The sequence below is a fragment of the Xenopus tropicalis genome, chromosome 5 (assembly GCF_000004195.4).
Source record: "Xenopus tropicalis strain Nigerian chromosome 5, UCB_Xtro_10.0, whole genome shotgun sequence".
NCBI lineage: Eukaryota > Metazoa > Chordata > Amphibia > Anura > Pipidae > Xenopus > Xenopus tropicalis.
In genome coordinates this window covers 21,432,173-21,451,914 of record NC_030681.2, presented here as the reverse complement: position 1 = coordinate 21,451,914, position 19,742 = coordinate 21,432,173, and the positions used below count along the sequence as shown (strand labels likewise).

At 41.2% G+C, this 19,742-nt stretch overlaps 1 protein-coding gene across 1 annotated transcript in view; it reads left to right on the top strand.

The window, feature by feature from the left end:
• The window catches only part of lhcgr (luteinizing hormone/choriogonadotropin receptor), a 74,091-nt gene that overhangs the window by 31,587 nt on the left and 22,762 nt on the right, over positions 1–19,742 (top strand). Inside the window, exons 5-7 of the mRNA XM_031902037.1 lie at positions 15,417–15,491; positions 15,749–15,826; positions 19,023–19,091. Of these exons, the coding sequence (XP_031757897.1) occupies positions 15,417–15,491; positions 15,749–15,826; positions 19,023–19,091 (222 nt within the window). The remainder of the gene's footprint in view (positions 1–15,416; positions 15,492–15,748; positions 15,827–19,022; positions 19,092–19,742) is intronic.

Genomic DNA, 19,742 nt, shown 5'->3' with positions numbered 1-19,742 from the left:
TAGGGACCGGTTTTATTAGACGCCAGGTACCAGTGTTAGGAGCTCTCCCCTGGACCACAGTCGGCCGGAACACTCCCTTCTGAAAGGTCTATATCTCAGGTGTCAACTAATCCTCTGTGCATCCTCCAAGTGGGTTATTCTGTGCCTAAGTGTCACCCTTGTATCGTCCACGGTGATCACACATTCTATACTGCTGTGTCTGTGAGTATACCCTGCTGCACTATTAAGCTGTGCCTTTGTCCAATAAATTGTACTATAGTTCATGAGCAAGAACCTTTCTGGCGTCCATTATTCCATCTGCACCACACAAGCTCTACCTAGTTGTAGTTCAACTACACCCTCAGCTCCATCAATACCTCCCATATAGCGGAGGCCCACTCCTGTGCATTAAGGTCGCATGTAACACATGCTCTATACCTATCACTAGCCTGGGTTTTGCCATATCCTAGCCAAACAAGTGTTACATTTTGGCGCCCAACGTGCTTTTATATTGATATATTCAATTTATTTAACCCGGAGCCATAGCCTTGAGGGACTGAGCTGCTGTGTGTGTGTCTTTAAAATTTTGCTGACAGGCACTGCTGATCGCTATAGACAAAGGCGCCTGCAGTCCTGCTCGTAAATTCTAATCTGTAATTGGCCGTGGGTTCGGGCTTGATAGGTTCCCCCGAGTATTCCCATTGGCCAGCGCCGCTGTCAATCATCATTACTAGTTTGGCGCTCTTTTTGCTGAAATCTCGTGTGAAGTGACTTGTTTACGAGACTTCACCGGGGAGGGGACAAGAGCTGACGTCACGGCGGCCATCTTACAACTCGCATTGTGAGAGAGAGACACGCCATATTAGAGCTCCTGTGCCTAATAGTGCTGTAACTGTTAGCGGCTGCTACTATTACAGTTTCAACGCTAAATAAAACCAGCATCGCCTATCCACACTGCGGCTGCAGAGGGACCAAGCGGCGACTGGCAAGTGGTGCCGGATCCAACCAGAGTCTGCGGCTGCGACCTGGAATAGCTGACCGGAACACCACCACTATTATATCAAATCTACCTCAGCATACCGTACCTTCCTTGCGGCTGCGGGAAGGCTGCGACTGCACCGAGACCTTTAGGGTGTGCGCACCAGGACCTGCGGCTGCGGCCTAGTGCAAACCCGAGACCGGAACAGTGAGTACCAACCGCGGCTGCGGACTACTCCTATAGTGACCGCTTACTTGAAACCCGAAGCGGGTAATTAGTACGGGACTTGAACTTACCAATTCCTCAGGGTCAGCGCACATCATTCATATAAAATGGCTGACGCCAGTACTACCCCCCGCCAGCTTACTCCGGAGAGTAATCCTGAGCTACAGCCCCCACACCGCTATGCGTGGTTGGGCACATTTGGGGAGAGGTATGAGGAAGATGGGTCAAAGTGGATAGAGGCATTCTGTGGCTGCTGCTACACGGAGATTTCCCAGGCCTGGAGAGACCTGGAGCCTAGATGCCCATTCTGCAAGACTAGATGCTGGGCTGAGCCACTAATCTGTCCACAGGGAGTGGCTGGGGAGCAGACAGGCAGTGCAACACCAAGCCAGTCTAGGCCCGCCACCCCCATGCCAGAGAAGGCAGAGCAGGAGCCTATCCAACAGGGCCCTGCGGAATCATCCAGAGACTTATTGTTATCCCCTTCAAAATCCTCCAGCAGTGAGGATCTGTGCACAGCTGCTGCTGCCGTTTCCATCCAACCGGTAGTGGCAGAAAAGATTGCTGATGTGCCGTCTACTGATGATGAGAATGTAGAGCTGCTGTTAAAAATGGCAAGAGGCAGAGGAAGAATTAAATCAGAGAATCAAGGAGAGAAAAGCTCCACTTCATCCACAGGGAGTGGGATGCTACTAAAATCCGTTGCCCGGCGCAGGTACCCAAAACCTAACTGGGGCCTGATGGACCTGGGCCCTCTACCAAAATGCACGCTGCCTGAAGGGGAGCATCGATTTGAACCGATGGTACCCGTCACTCCACCCACAGACCCCACTTTCTGTTTCCCGCCAGAGTGGCCCTGCACTCCACCGCCACCACACGCGGTGAACAAGGACACTTTTTGCTGGGTGGCACCGGGGAGAGCTGACCCAGAGCGGTACCGTACAGTATCCAGAGTTCAACGGCTCATTAACACCCGAGTGTTTGAGAAATGGGGATTCTATATGCCCTATGCCCCTGAGTGGGTATTTGACGAGATTGCCAAACATGTGGATGAGTGGATCTACGGTGAACTTATCCGCAGGGAAAAGATCGGTTTGGGAGGAGTCTTTAAGAAAGACCGGGAGAAGCGCCACAGAGATGTTGACTACCTGTACGATATTGCCCAAGAGTGGTGGTTCGGGAGGACCATCCTCAAGCACGGGGTGAAATCCTGTGGAAAACATCAGGAGGAGCGCACATTTTCCCTCAGTTCAGACCTCCCCAGTGGAGGCCGGATCGACAAGCCGCACCCTGCATACTACGTCTCTTACGAGGTAACAAAGGCCAAGTATGAGAGAAACATGCACTGAAAACCCCATGCCGGTTCAGGTAATCCCTTTTCACCAGATGGGATTTTCCCCCGGGTGGGAGGTGGGTAAGGTTATTTCCCTAAAAGTTAAGGGCAAAATACCCACCGTTTCATTGGGCACACTCCTAAGGACTGCCGGTACTGCTGCATATAGGGTGTGACCCCATCTTCAGTTTATCCACAGTGGTGGATTTGTGTTATTTAAGTTTGGAACTCTCCACATCCCTTCAGGAGAGACTGTAAAGTTTGTAAAAAGTTGGGTGAACAAATAAAGACTGCTGCGCCCCATCCCACTACAACTTCTACTTCATTGCCTGATCCACACCACGAAGTGCATGTCGAGACATCCATGAACACTGGGTTAGGGTGGAAGGCCTGGACTTTAATAAAGTTGATGGGTGGGGATGTATTACAGTTTAAGTTGTGCCCAATAACAATTTCTTTACAGCCAAGCAAGTGCCTGGGGACCCCTGAGTGAAGGCAGGATCGTCCTCATGTGTAAGTGTATCTGTTATATCCCTGTTGCAGGTTACAGGTGGTATATCAAGGATACCTAAGTGTGTACCTGAGCACCACTGTTTAGGGGCAGGAAGGTGACTCAAGATTTCTAAGTATTTTGCCTGTTTTACCTCTGTTGCAGAGCCAGAAGGTATCTCAAGGATCTACATAAGGTGTGCCTGAGTGATCCATAGTGACACTCATGTATTGTATATGGTTTACAGAAACGTAACTAGTAACGAAACAGTTAAAATTTTCTGTGCCTTAAAATTTTCATTTTTACAGCTATCCATTGTACCGGATATTCCTCAGGAGAGGGTATCAGAAACGGATGTAAGGGTACTGTATTTTTGCACTAAATCAATGCACTACTGTTATTGCTTGAAAGGTGTACTTATTGTTATTTACCATTGCCGGGTCGGAATGGAATTTTCCCCCGGGTGAATGTAGGGACCCATAGGGTTAAGCTCCCTATGGTGTTATCCCTTATCTTTATCTAATCTGTATTGTTATAGGGCAGAGCCCTCTGATATCAGGTTACTGTTATTAGGCTGCCCTCTATAGGTTTAGCCAGGTTGACCACTCCCCTTGGCAGACTATATAGTGTCTTGCACAAGGAAGTGGCTTCCTCTTTTGGCTGCATGCTGTGTTCTGGACAGATCCCAACTGAGCCTGGACCAGAACATAGGCCCAGAAGCCATTTGTACCCTAGGGGACCACCTACCCTAGTGATAAGTCGGGGACAGGGCCCCGTGAACGAGGTAAAGCCAGCACAGACAGTTTCATTTATAGCACCCTCTAGGAGAGGTGATTGTAGTTAGGCTATTTAGCAAGGGCAGTCTATAGCCCCAACCAGGAGTTGTAACAAAGGGTTTAGTCCACCCCGGCTCTGTAGTCGTTCTTTAGGGACCGGTTTTATTAGATGCCAGGTACCAGTGTTAGGAGCTCTCCCCTGGACCACAGTCGGCCGGAACACTCCCTTCTGAAAGGTCTATATCTCAGGTGTCAACTAATCCTCTGTGCATCCTCCAAGTGGGTTATTCTGTGCCTAAGTGTCACCCTTGTATCGTCCACGGTGATCACACATTCTATACTGCTGTGTCTGTGAGTATACCCTGCTGCACTATTAAGCTGTGCCTTTGTCCAATAAATTGTACTATAGTTCATGAGCAAGAACCTTTCTGGCGTCCATTATTCCATCTGCACCACACAAGCTCTACCTAGTTGTAGTTCAACTACACCCTCAGCTCCATCAATACCTCCCATATAGCGGAGGCCCACTCCTGTGCATTAAGGTCGCATGTAACACATGCTCTATACCTATCACTAGCCTGGGTTTTGCCATATCCTAGCCAAACAAGTGTTACAGATAGATAGACATAAATTAGATAGATAGATAGATAGATAGACATAAATTAGATAGATAGACATAAATCAGATAGATAGACAATAGACATAAATTAGATAGATAGACAATAGACATAAACTAGATAGATAGATAGATAGATAGATACCTGTAGATAGATAGACATAAATTAGATAGATAGATAGACAATAGACATAAATTAGATAGATAGATACCTGTAGATAGATAGACATAAATTAGATAGATAGATAGATAGATGATAGATAGATAGATAGACAATAGACATAAATTGAGTAGATAGATAGATAGACATAAATTAGATAGACATAAATTAGATAGACATAAATTAGATAGACATAAATTAGATAGATAGATAGATAGATAGATAGACATAAGTTAGATAGATAGACAGATAGATAGATAGACAATAGACATAAATTAGATAGATGATAGATAGATAGATTAGATAGATAGATAGATAGATAGATAGACAATAGACATACATTAGATAGATAGATAGATAGATAGATAGATAGACAATAGACATACATTTGATAGATAGATACCTGTAGATAGATAGACAATAGACATAAATTAGATAGATAGATAGATAGACAATAGACATAAATTAGACAGATAGATAGACAATAGACAGAAATTAGATAGATAGATAGATAGATAGATAGATAATTTTTGGCCAGTAAGTGTATAGCTCTCATACATTAAACAAGGTTTAAAAAGAAGCCGGAATTCTGCACACTGATATTGCATGAGAACGCAGTCCAAATACCTTGTGGCTTGTTTTTGCTTTAATAAATAAACTTGACTATTTTTCAATAACCCATTATAAACATTCATAAATGCCCCCTTAACACTCAGTTTATTTCTAGAAGCCCCTAAGGCTGTAATTAATGCTGAACACTGCATGCCTATTTGGTTGTGTGCAATTAAACTAGTCATAAAAACCATGTGTACTGGAAGACTATTTCATTTAGCTAAAATTACACAAGGTCAGATTGTCATGGATTCTAGCATGTGAACCTCAAAGAGTGTTTGGAGACATCCCTTGCTATAACAGTTTAAATGGACTAAATAAATACAGATGTGTTATATAAATGCAATGTGTTCCACAAGGTATCTCCCTCAACTTCATTTGTAAGTGCATTTCAAAAAGAACTAACGCCTCAGAAGAACTGCTGTGAAGTATAATGGAAGTGCAAATCATCTGGCCAAATTAGTTGTAATCATACAAAAAAGAGGAGACTGATCAAAGCACATTTAGCCGAATCAGTTCCAGTATACGTAAATTTTGCTTAGCCTTGGCGTGCTCCCACAACCCCGCTTTTTGTGTGTTTTTGTACTTTAGCAGAGTTATTCTGCAGGAAAACTGTTCCCTTTCTTGTCCCTTTAATGGTAGTCTTTTGCTTCTAAAAAATGGGAGTTGGTCATGGCAGTCTCTCTCCTCTGAAAGCCACAAGTGGTGGAGGATAAAGCCTGAGGAACCAATGCTGTAGTCTTGACAGTCTCTCTCCTCATAAAAGCTAATGGCAGGGGAGGATGACTGGAACCAAGATGACACTTATCCCAAGAAATGCTACCATGGAGGGAGGTGCCAGCCTATGAAACATATGACCAAGATAAATAGTTGGGGCCACCATATAGGGTTTAAAGGAACAGTAACACCAAAAAATGAAAGTGTATAAAATTAACTAAAATATAATGTGCTGCTGCCCTGCACTGGTAAAAGTTGTGTGTTTACTTCAGAAACTATAATTATATAAATATATATAATATATATATAAATAAGCTGCTGTGTAGCCATGGAGGCAGCCATTCAAAGGAGAAAAGGCACAGGCACATAGCAGATAACAGATAAAACACTATTGTATTCTACAGAACTTATCTGTTATGTAACCTGTGCCTTTTCTCCTTTTTTACAGCTTGAATGGCTGCCCCCATGGCTACACAGCAGCTTACCAGTGCAGGGCAACAGTGCATTATATTTTTATTACTTTAAAGCTCTTTTATTTTTTGGTGTTACTGTTCCTTTAACTTGATGTGGTATGGTGGCTTGTCAAGTTTATGATCATAACTTTGTAACTAAACCCCCCTGCTTTTGAAAGTATATGCACTGGCACAGATACTAAATTACTAGTGAAACAGGGGACCAGGAATAGGCCCTGATGAATCCCTTTCGTTTTTGAATTCAGTAAGTCAGTTTCAGTAGACAGAAGACCAACAACAGGTGTCTTTCAACCATGCAGAGGAGCCCCTAGGAACGCTCACCCCCAGTGGCAGACGCTCAGTGTATAAGTCACATAAGAATTAGCATCTCTCTAACTTTCAGTCATATATTTTTTAAAATTCTGCAAATAAAACCATCCTTACTTCTATATAGGCAATGGGTAGTGATGAGCGAATCTGTCAAAAATATACAAAACGTTGAGTATGTAATGCGTCAAAAAAAATTGTCACGCACGTCAAAAAAATGATGCACGACACAACAACTATCATGTTTATTTTTCAACAGACTCTGAGCCCCAGATCTCCTCTCAGTCAGGGCCCTCCTCTTCTCAAGCAGGACAGAGAGAGCTACAGTAACTGCCACCTTATATTTATTGGAAGCAGTCAGTGCCACCAGTTCCTCTAGGACTACCAGCCCCACAATCAGCACTAAACATACTAAGCCATGTAGGAACCCTGTTCAAATAAACTTTGTAACCGTCAGATTTCCAACCAGATGCTTTCAACCCACCAAAAATACTTTCTTAAACAGAGATACAATAAGTGCATAAGTGTTATATATAGAAGATCCAATAAGCAACTAAGACTCCAAGACTGGTAATGAAGGGTTTCCAAAGGGTGTAGATCCTATACATTCACTTAGATTTCAGCAATGAGTAGAAGTCTGCTGAGTGGTTCCAATTGGATACATTTAGACCCCCTGGTAAAATAAGTGGATTGAGCAAAAAGTAACCTGCAGAAAGGCCAACATTAGTTGATTGCGTTTGCTCGAGTAGCAAACTAAATGGGAATTCAGAAGTCACAGTAAATACATGTGCTGTATCTGTAAGCTACATTACCCAACCTAGGCTGTAGGTGTTATTACTTGTGGAAGAATCCACAGTACCCCATTTCTCCTGTGTTCCAAAAATGCTTAAATCGTTTTACCGTCAATGTTTTTTAAGAGCAAAGAGCAACCATGCACTTAATATCTAGTGAATAAAACAGATGATCATGGATAAGAATTTGCATGAAATATCCAAGGCTAGTTTTTGAATCAATAACTGCTTCAAATTAAGAGTCTAATAGATGGGAATCTATAAGTGAATTACTGTGCATAAAGTCAAGAAAATGATTGTGCTGCTTTCAGTTTCCATGCTGCAGTAATTTGGCCTTTGGGAAATCAAATCCACAATGCGTTTTAATAGTGCAGTTTAACAGTTTCCTTGGTTCTCAAAGGAGAAATCTTTAGTTGCTTCAAACCAGAAAAGTTAAATATATCGACAATTTATTATAAAATAGAAACGAGTAAATAATAGGCTTCATAACTAAGTGCGTCCCTAAATCAAATGTTAGGCACCCCCAGTGATTGTAATCACTTACCTGAAATACCCTGCCCAGGGGTTAATGCAGTCCTTTTCCTTTCTTTTTTTTTTTTTTTAAAGTTCGGCTTTTCACTCCACAGCACATACTGTACATGAAGGAAAACATATGAGAAAATGTGGAAATGGCTAAATTATTGATAGCAGCAAATTTAAGAAGGTTCATCTAAATCTCTAACTCCTTCCTGGTCTCTGTCTACAAAGGGAGAGTTACGGTAACTCTACCTGTAACATTGTTCTTTTTTTTCCCATCAAGATGGGCTGCAGAATTCATAAGTTGCAAGATATCTTATTATGGACCTGTAGCAACAGTGACATATGTGCATTATGCCCACACTAATGTCTTGCATGGCTGTGACTGAATTGGGAGACACTATATTGCAAATGTAGCCTTGCAGCTGTCTATTCCTCCAAATGTACCCCTGCCCAAAAAAAAAATCTTTACACTCCATATAAGCGTACAAATTTAGGATCTATTATCTGGAATGCTTGGGACCTAGAGTTTCTGGATAAGGGATTTTCTGTACTATTTGAACATAAAATAAATCCTATAGAATTGTTTGTCACCAATATGGATTCATGCAGAAGGAAATTATTTTTGAAAATTAGAATTATTTGCCTAAAATGGACTCTGCGGGCAATGGCCTTCCTGTTATTTAATATTTTCTGAATAGCGGGTGCCCAGATAAGAGATACCATACCTGTATTACAAATAGCTTTGACATTTTATAAGTTATATAAACCACTCCAGCAAAAGGCCTTGCCTTCCCATTGCCATGATGTTTCTCACAAAAATTCACGAGGGGGACACTGATGTAATTTTTGCCTGATGTGCTAAAATGCATGCAACTCTCCTAGCACTTTAAAGGAGAAGGAAAGGTAAAAACTAAGTAAACTTTATCAGATCGATGTAAATCCAGCCATAAGCGCTCAGAGAAACGCTGCACTGAGTCCTCTATCAAAAGAAACACAGGGGTCTTGGTGCAGGAGCGAGGCATTATGGGAATTTTGTTTACAGAGTTCAGTGTTTGTTTTTCCTATGACGTTTCTGATCATACGAACAGGCAAAATAAGGGCACTAAGACTTAAGGGCACTATTGAGAGAACTGAAGGTATGCCTGCAGCTTGAAATTAACACTTTATTAGGCTTCTTTAATGTGAATCAGTGTGAACAACTGGGCTGAAAATTGCCTGTGTTGGGATGGCATTATTTCTGGAACTGAGCATCAAAATGATGTCTGAAACGAATACATAAAATGAGTAAAACTTTAGGCGCAAGTCTACTGTGCATATTGATGTCGCCCAAAATGGAAACCCTGGAATTACTGCCAGCTTGAAGGTGTGGCTGCTGCCTGGGTTCCCCTTGTCTAAAGGCACCCTTGCATGTAATTCAGAACAGGAGGGCATCCATATGCGCAACCGCTACTACAGCTGCAGTGGTAAATAAGCCGTTATATATTTATTGCATACATGCACTTGCAATACATAGAAAGTCTGAGCTCTTTTTATAGTATTAAGGTGTTCGTGGTGTTGAACACATATATGTGCATATAAACATCTGCAAACAGCACGTGTGCTGTAAACTTCATGCAATGAAGAATGCAGGCTTACACAGGCAGAGCTTACGTTGATAAAAAGTTCTGCTCGCATTGAGCACTGTAATGGTTCAACTGAGCTCAGGACAGGAAGTTAGGAGAAAAAACATGTTTCTCCAGCAGAGTGCACAGCTAGAGCAGAGTTTCTATGGAAATCAGAAATGCCATCTCTTCATTGGCTGCTAGACTAAAGGACGTGTTTGGCAACCTGAGCTGAGAAGAACTGAGCACGCCCAGTAGCCAACAGCCAAAGGAAATTCCTAAGGGAGGGGGCTGAGTGGGTTAGAGCAGGAAAAGGAATCTCAAGTGATTAAGGGGATGCTGCACCCTTACTATTAACTCTTTAGCAACTGGAGTGGTAGGTATTTAAAGATTTCAAAGAAGATGGTCACAGATTAAATTTATTTCTCGGGGTTTATATTAGGGATGCACCGAACCCACTTTTTTGAGTTCAGCTGAACCCCCGAACCCACCCCGACAGATTTGGCCGAATACTGAATCTGAATCCTAATCAGCATGTGCTAATTTATGCTAATTAGGATTTGGTTCAGCCAGCACCGTGGATTCGGCCGAAACCGAACCCTGCCAAAAAAGGCCGAATCCTGGCCAAATACCAAAGTGAATCCTGGATTCGGTGCATTCCTAGTTTATATGCAACCAAATAAAAAGGCTTGAATAAATCGTTGACACTACAAAATTTGACATCTCCAATGCCTGAATCTTGCGCCTGTGTCTATTGGCCCTAAAGCAGCGAGCGTGAGCAGTTTTAAACGTAATTAGAACCACCCTGAAATTGATGAGGATTTGCAATGACTGTTGATTACAGTTTAATAAATAAAGCCAAAGGATTGAATTCTTGTAGCAACGGGGTCCAGGTATATTAAAACATGCAAAATAATACAGTGGCTTCATAGTCACTTATTAAAAACCCACACTTCCTTCATATGCAAAATGAAATTAGCGTGTTCTGCACACTGCCTACTATTATTATCATTTATTTATAAAGCGCCAACATATTCCGCAGCGCTGTACAATAAGTGGGTTTCATACATTGGACATACAGAGTAACATATAAAGCAATCAATAATCGATACAAGAGGTGAAGAGAGCCCTACAGTAAACCCCTTACTTCCCGCTGTAATTAAATGGAGGCACGGTTCTTGTTAAAAAAGAGGACAGGTGGAATAGACAGTGCTGCAAGCTAATTATACATTTGTAAGTTATTAGACAACACATAGTATAATGTGACAGCAGTGCTTAAATGTGCAACTAATGTCGATCTATAAAAGGATTATAGACACTGGCCTGCCAGTAAACATCTGTTCCAACGGCATTATAAAACAGCAATCAATTTCACTGCTCTTCCATTACTTTCATGATAATATACTGGAGGTACAAGGTCTGCGATGACCTTTGCTGTTTGATTAACACCAGGCATGCCCTACTGAGAGTTCGGAAGACAGGCATGAAATTGAACTTGGAGACCTTATCTTAGTTAATTAGGATATTTCACATTAACTGTTGCATTTTTCAAGACTGGAAAGAAAAAAAAAAAAGCTTGGCTGTTAGGTCGCCTTCATCTGATACTGTACTTAATTAGACATCTGGTAGCTAGTTTTGCTGAACTGTAAGGAAAAAAAAACCACATGGTTAATAAATGAATCATCTTAATTGCATGATACTTATGTATAAGTAATGTCCCAATAGAGCTAACAGAGGGTAATGCGTCGTTCTAGCCTGGTTTTGTATAAAGCCATCGCTATCACGTGCACAATGTTTCTTGATCTTTTAGGCCTTGTTCACATGGGAGCATTAAAGCTTTAGCTGCACTAATAAATCATTTGAAATGGGTTTAATTGTCTTTTATGGTGGTTTAAAGGGGAACTTGCAACAGAATGACAGAGAGGCAGTAGGATTTGTGCACAAAAAAACAAGTATCTCTTGTTTTCACCAGGCCTGAACTGGCTATCTGTGGATTCTGGCAAATGCCAGAGGGGCTGAATTAAGTTGCCATAGACAGTCACTATTTATTGGACTGCTAGGGGGCTGTTTGGGCCTCTTTGTACTTTAAATGACAGGGCCTATTTCGAAAACCAGTCCAGGCTTGGTTCCACATTCACTATTAAAGGAAAACTATACCCCTCAAACAATGTAGGTCTCTATAAAAATATATTGCATAAACAAGCTCATATGTAAAACCCTTCTTCATCTAAATTAAACATTTTCATACTGGGTAATCCTAAATAGAATATTGCCATTTTAAGAATTAAGGTCCAACCCCTGGGATCATGGGATTCACAGTGTATACAGAATGTTTTGTTGCTCTTGTTAAATGCTGCTTTGTCTCATTAAATTGTCTAATGGTATGACCATCTACAATTTGGGTTGCCATTTCCATTTTAAAATTGGTTATAAAAAGTTGAAGCCACTAACTGTGGCAATGAAAAGGTCATTGTAAAGTCCACCCATGTAAAGAAGGCCTTGAGATGTGGCAATGAGAAGGTAACTGTACTGTCCACCCATATAAAGAAGGCCTTGAGATGTGGCAATGAGAAGGTAACTGTAAAGTCCCCCCATATAAAGAAGGCCTTGAGATGTGGCAATGAGAAGGTCATTGTAAAGTCCACCCATAAAAAAGAAGGCCTTGAGATGTGGCAATGAGAGGGTCATTGTAAAGTCCACCCATATAAAGAAGGCCTTGAGATGTGGCAATGAGAAGGTAACTGTAAAGCCCACCTATATAAACAAGGCCTTGAGATGTGGCAATGAGAAGGTAACTGTAAAGTCCACCCATATAAAGAAGGCCTTGAGATGTGGCAATGAGAAGGTAACTGTAAAGTCCACCCATATAAAGAAGGCCTTGAGATGTGGCAATGAGAAGGTAACTGTAAAGTCCCCCCATATAAAGAAGGCCTTGAGATGTGGCAATGAGAAGGTCATTGTAAAGTCCCCCCATATAAAGAAGGCCTTGAGATGTGGCAATGAGAAGGTCATTGTAAAGTCCACCCATATAAAGAAGGCCTTGAGATGTGGCAATGAGAAGGTAACTGTAAAGTCCCCCCATATAAAGAAGGCCTTGAGATGTGGCAATGAGAAGGTCATTGTAAAGTCCACCCATATAAAAAAGGCCTTGAGATGTGGCAATGAGAAGGTAACTGTAAAGTCCACCCATATAAAGAAGGCCTTGAGATGTGGCAATGAGAAGGTAACTGTAAAGTCCCCCCATATAAAGAAGGCCTTGAGATGTGGCAATGAGAAGGTAACTGTAAAGTCCACCCATATAAAGAAGGCCTTGAGATGTGGCAATGAGAAGGTAACTGTAAAGTCCCCCCATATAAAGAAGGCCTTGAGATGTGGCAATGAGAAGGTCATTGTAAAGTCCACCCATATAAAGAAGGCCTTGAGATGTGGCAATGAGAAGGTAACTGTAAAGTCCACCCATATAAAGAAGGCCTTGAGATGTGGCAATGAGAAGGTAACTGTAAAGTCCTCCCATATAAAGAAGGCCTTGAGATGTGGCAATGAGAAGGTAACTGTAAAGTCCACCCATATAAAGAAGGCCTTGAGATGTGGCAATGAGAAGGTAACTGTAAAGTCCCCCCATATAAAGAAGGCCTTGAGATGTGGCAATGAGAAGGTCATTGTAAAGTCCCCCCATATAAAGAAGGCCTTGAGATGTGGCAATGAGAAGGTCATTTTAAAGTCCACCAATATAAAGAAGGCCTTGAGATGTGGCAATGAGAAGGTAACTGTAAAGTCCCCCCATATAAAGAAGGCCCTGAGATTAATCACCTCATGGGCTGTAAATGTTTTTGGAGATTGAGACTCCTGTTTTTTCTGTTTAAGGCTTAGATCCTGTTCTGTACTAAATATCCTCCGTCTTCCAACTCTTCCCCCTTTTCTTCCACCCAGGTTTGAATTCCTGGCCCTGCCCTTAGCTCTGAAGTCCCTTCACTTGATCCCTTTCTTACAGAAGCTGGCAACTTCTACAAGAGGTAAGACTGTCTGTAGCACAAGGTGGCAGGGTGTATGTAGATAAATTAACAGGAAGATTCAGTTTTGTATGTTTTAGGCACACATGTACTCAGTACCAACTACTCAAAGGCATAAAAGGAAAATTCTTATTTAACCTGGTTGCTGCTATGCTTCTGGACATTTTGATGCAGTGACAGGTCAGGGTTACCTAGTGCCTATTATACAGTAAGTTGGGTTGGCTCCTGTAATGATTAGCGTTCCTTTAGTTTGTTTTATTGCTTGTTTTGCTGTTAGGAAGAGCTTGATGCCCACACAACGAGGTCCTACTGATTAAATATCCAAATCTATACTTAGTTTATTGATTGTACAATCCTTTGCTGAGTCTAAAGTCTTGCTTGGGGCTGGTAATAGGTATCTATATAAGAAAAAAACAAATTCTGCTGGATTGTTTTAGGTTAGAGATATAGCAGTAACAGTAAACTTTCCAAAATAGTCTATAGCATTCTAAAAACACATCAGATTGCCCTGTATGTCTGTACTGACTTTGCTACAGGCACTCTGAATTGTCTCCTTAATTGTGCCAAGGGTTATACATGCTAGATATCCAATGCTATGTTCTGTCTCTGCACAGGCAATGAGAATCTTGGTGAATGTCTGTCTTTCTTATGCTGCTCTCTCTTCTGATATGTTGGTTGTATACATGCCCCAGCGCTGTCAGTCTATGCACCCACCTACAGCCCCCTATTTTAAATTGTTTCATTAAGCAAATAGAAAGTGAGAGTGATAAGTTTTGGTTAGGCACATGAGCTAATAGGTGAAGATATTTTCTAAAGTCACCAGTTTGCCAGAAAAATCAAGTGAAGAAGCAGAGCACAAAAAGGGTCGGGAGACCAAATCTGGGTGAGAAAAGAACAAAAAGAACACAGAATCAGGAGGTAAGCCAATAGAAATAAGTGCTAAACTTATACTGCAAGTAGTACCCGTTACATTCCAAAGTAATACACAAAAGCACCCAAATAGTAAAGCCATTGCTGTTTATAGACCAAGTAAAAAAAGGCTGCCCCTGACTAAGTGCCATATAGCATGAAACACATAAGGATTTTATGGACATGTAAACTCAGTAAATGTATATTCACATTCGATTTTATGAGTGCCTGCTCATTTTTTTCTGATGTGGCTTAATCCTCTCTCTCTAAATGTGGGTTTGGGGCTTGGCACCCAAATGTTTCTACTGGTTTGTCTACACATTCTGTAAATCTGTAGGGCTATTGTTCTTTTTAATAGTTCCCAAATTAGGTTTATGCTTATAATTTGCAGCTATTTCTACCTAGCTGCAGTATTTTAATCAGTATGGTGGCTTCAACTTCACATGTTCTTTGCATGGCAAACTTTTTCTGAAACAAAGTACTTCTTGGCAGCCATATTTAAACAGTGTGAAGTGGGATCTTTATGCTGATGGTATAGTCAAGCAAAGTGATGACCGGTACTGAAGTAATGATGCTGTTGATTCCATGCAGTTCTTCAGTGCTGTTCCCATTTGGCATTAAGAGCCAATTGATCCCTATGCATTTATATTCATGAAACTAGCAAAGGAGGTTCTGTGGTTTAGGAAGTAATGTCCTTCCTCTTCTTTCTCCCCCGTTCCTTTGTTCTGTATTCCTGAAACCCTTTTAATGAAGAATATATAGCAAAGTATATAACGATCTGGCACAGAACAAAATGAGAATGAATAGTAAGGAAATGTTTAATTGTTTTTAGCCTAATGACTCAGTGACTGAGCAACACTCATTACACATCAATATAAAATAATTGCATGTTGTAAAATGACTGCTGTTTCTTCTTACAGTAGCATTGGCAATACAGGGATTAGAAAATTTCCAGATGTCACCAAAATCTTCTCATCACAGTTGCAGTTTATTCTGTAAGTAAAACGGTACCCCCATGAGTATTTTCCTTTTCGTGCCTTCAGTTATTGCTTGTATTTTCTTTGTACATTTAAGGCAGGATTTGTCCTTTGAACGTACCCTAATGTGTTCCTAAATATTTGATAAAAAGTCTCTGAGATGCTTTCTATTACACCGAGCTTCAGTGACTTTGCCATGTTAAGTCTTGCAAAGAGTCCCACGTCCTTGGGACCCCCTCACTTTATCAGCAGACTAACGGATTTCTTTTTCCCAGGGAAATTTACGACAACTTGCACATAACCACGATACCGGCAAACGCATTTCAAGAAATGAATAATGAGCCTTTAATATTGTAAGTAAAATATTTCATACGTATGATATGGAAGAAGAAAACAAAATTGTGGTTAACCTGTGATTGTGCACGCATTGTGAGTCTCTTGCAATTTTCTGCAGGGAGGAGGGGACAAAATTTTTCACTCTGGGGTGGGCCTAGCCCTTTAAAGGGATTCTGTCACAAGAAAACATGTTTTTTACAAAACGCATCAGTTAATAGCACTCCTCCAATAGAATGCTGAATTGAAATCCATTTTTCAAAAGAGCAAACTGGGTTTTTTTTTACATTTAATTTTAAAACTTGACATATTCTTAGTTTCCCAGGTGCCCACAGCCATGTGACTTGTGGTGGTCTGGTAAACTTCAGTCTCTCTTTACTGCTGCACTGCAAGTTGAAGTGATGTCACCCCCCTCCCTTTCCCCCTCCCAGCAGAACAATGGGAATGTAACTGTAGCAGTGAGGTGGCGGGGACACCTGCTGCCTCACCGGGGGGATGCCCACAGCATTCCTTACCCCCCATGGCACACACACGGTTTCTGTTCTTCTGGCGCACGTGTCAGATGCACATGTCCTTTTGTATTGATGTGAACTAGGTGGCGCGTGATGTCATCTTTATCAGCGCAAGATTTAAATATTTAAATGGCGTCTTGTGCTATTTCACTGCCCAACTTAGGTTCTGTCTTATATAGCTCCTGGTTGTGTTTCTTGTCTGATTCCTGTGTATTGACCCTTTTGCCTGCCTATGTCTTTTGGATCCTGATTTGGTACTTCCCTGCTTGTCTTGTTGTGATCTTTGCCTGCTCTCTGTGACTTTGCCTTATTCTCCCTGTTACTCCTGTGACATGCTCTGGTTCTCTTGCTTGCCCCGAACTCTTGTCCTGGTTCTCTCACACTAAGTCCTGAAAACATCCGATTAGCGGAGGGCTCCTCCCAAAGTGAAAGGCAGCTGTTTTATATAGAAGAGTGAAGTCAGACGGGAATCTTGGCATTTGTTCTGAGCTTTGGGATACCGTGTGTGACAGTTACCAGATAACAGCTCCCTGACTCCTGAATTGCTAAAATTGCTCCCATGCCCCACCTAATGGTAGATCTGAAAACAGTACTCAATAGTAAAAATCCAAGTCTGGCTCACCCAAGTCATGACTCATCCAGTTACATTGAGCAGGAAAAACAACAGCTTATCTGATAGCAGTTCTGCAGTGCTGGCTTTTTCTGAAATTATTTGCAATGTATGCAGTGTAATTTAGTGATAAAAATTATATCATAAAAATCATGACAGAATCCCTTTAATGCGACACTGCTAATCCCAACATGCCCCTAGCACTTCCATATTGTTGCACTGACGGCCTGTTTATTTGTCCAACCCCTTATAAGTGTGCCTATCTATGGAGGGGAACCCTGGGGTCATCACTATCCTGGACATGGTGTTGTCTCCAGGGTTTCCTCAGCAGGTTAGCATCGCATACAGAAGTGACACATTTCCCACTATGAAATCTGCCACTGACTTACCCACAAATGATAAGGCAATTGTGTTATTTTATGCATTCTGACGCAGTTGTGGTGAACACAGTGCTGTGCTCACCTGAAATGATAATAGAAGTGCTGGGGGGGGAATTGTAAAAAAAAAAAAGTACTTTGCACACTGTACTTGCAGTTTTAAACTAGCCGTGTAATAAATGGGCTTGTCACAAGTAAATATTTATGGTTATATTGTCAAATCATTCAGGATTTTGTAGTAAATTAAGTCACTCCATCATTCTGTTCTACACAGTACTTTCTCAAAGAGTTTTTGAAAATTATATCAGTAAAGTAGGAGCAATATACTTACCCAAAAATAACAGGATATTTATAGCCACTGACCAATCAAAAATATTTTATCATTTAAATTCTTTCTCTTTGCACCTCAGAGTAGGAGTCCAAATAAGATATGCAAGAGAGTAACCATTCCAAGACTTCCCCTTGTCTCTGCTTGTTACTCATTTGTGCTTCAACAGTACAGTATAAGGGGTGTTCACAAGGAAATCTGTGGTTTCTCTTGTTTCTTGAGCTTAACAGGGCAAATAGAAAGCAAGAAGCCACTCCATGTTTGTTTTTTGAGGTAGATAATCAGACTAACAGAATACAATCTGACCCTCTTCCATTCACCCTTTGTTGTGATTGTTCTGTCAGCAACAGTCCATTAGGCAGGGAGAATACCTGTGCACTGGTAATTTAATTATCTACCTTACAAGGGCCAAACGAAGTAGCTTCAATTTTGCTCCATTTTGTTCAAGAAATAACAAAAGCCAATAGGCAAAAACTATGTTCAGCACAAGCTCTATTGACTTTACTCATGTTGAACAAGGGGATATAATTCCCCCTTAAGGACAAAAAGTAGCATTTATTGCGATAGGACACTGTCTTGTGACCAATCTTCGTGAAGCCAACTCGACAAACATGCCCATTCACTACTTTTTACAATGAGAGAACACAAACTAAGGACAGACATCTTTATCTTATCCATGTGCTTCTGACATGAAATTCCTTCTACATTTCACCCAAATACAGTGTGCTGCACTGACAGCCCTAGGCTCTTATTTGCTCAATACATGGAACCACTCAATTGAACGACTGTATCAACGACACAATATTTTTTCTTTGGTGGAAAAAAAAAACAGCAAATGACTTTTTTCCATGCTGGAAGGATTTCATTTTTATGTACTGTACAAATTGAAGCTTCTTTTCCTTCCTCACCAGGATGACTTTGTCCTTAATGCTTCTTCGCATGAGCACATTACACAATAAGACTCGACCACTAAAAAGGACCTTGTGTCTCAGTTTTCATGAGTTTTTACACAAATAACAGCACATTCTTCCTGCTAAACACGAGCCGTGTTTTTCTTCACATCATAAAGCGCCTAAAACACAAACAAAATCCCTGGCCGCATTAATATGAAATTGCCTAAAGATTCTTAATTCTTTTTATTTTATTTTTTTTAACACCCCACCCCCCTCCAAAGTGTTCTCTAGTGTGTGTGTACATTAATACATTGATTTCATGTTAATGTCTTTTTTATTCACTAGTAACTATGTGTAATTTCCAGTAAATATAAGTTTGCCCTGGGCTGCAGTTTAACTTTTACATTTATAGCGCAATTAAAAAAGAACGTTAAAAACGGAAAGGGTCGGGTCGGTAGAACTGTGACAAGTCATGCTACATTTGCTTGTGTTTTAGGAAACTTTACAGGAATGGATTCGAAGATATCCAAAGCTATGCATTCAATGGAACAAAGCTGGACCAACTGTAAGCACTGCAATTTACTAATGAATTGGACTGAGGGATGGGCAACACAAAAAGAAACCCAATATGATTTGCCAAAGATGTTCGGAGGAAAAGAATGGAGCCATGTTCGCCAATCAGAAAAATGGCACCTATAAATGTCAGTTCTGATGGTGTTCAGATGCACTTGTCTGTAGGATTGTGCATTCCAACCCCATTTCCCTCTGAAAACTATTCAATAAAAATGTCCCATTAACCATAGACAGATGAGAAATATACACTAAGGGGCCAATTACTCAAAATGTGAGTTTTGGGTTTACTACACAAAAATTCACGCACATTTTATCCATTCCTGTGGGATTTTTAGAAGTGTATTTAATAATTTATAGGAATGAACAGAACATGGGTGTATGTATGAAGCTCTAAACCAGGGATCCCCAACCTTTTATACCTGTGAGCCACATTGAAACGGAAACAGTGTTGGGGAGCAACACAAGCATGAAAAAGGTTCTTGGAGGTGCCAATAAAAACTATAATTGGCTACTTAATTACCCCTATGTGGACTGGCAGCCTACAGGCTCTGTTTGGCATTATACTTGATTTTTATACAACCAAAACTTGCCTCCTTACCAGAAATTCAAAAATAAGCCCCTGCTTTGAGGCCACTGGGAGCAA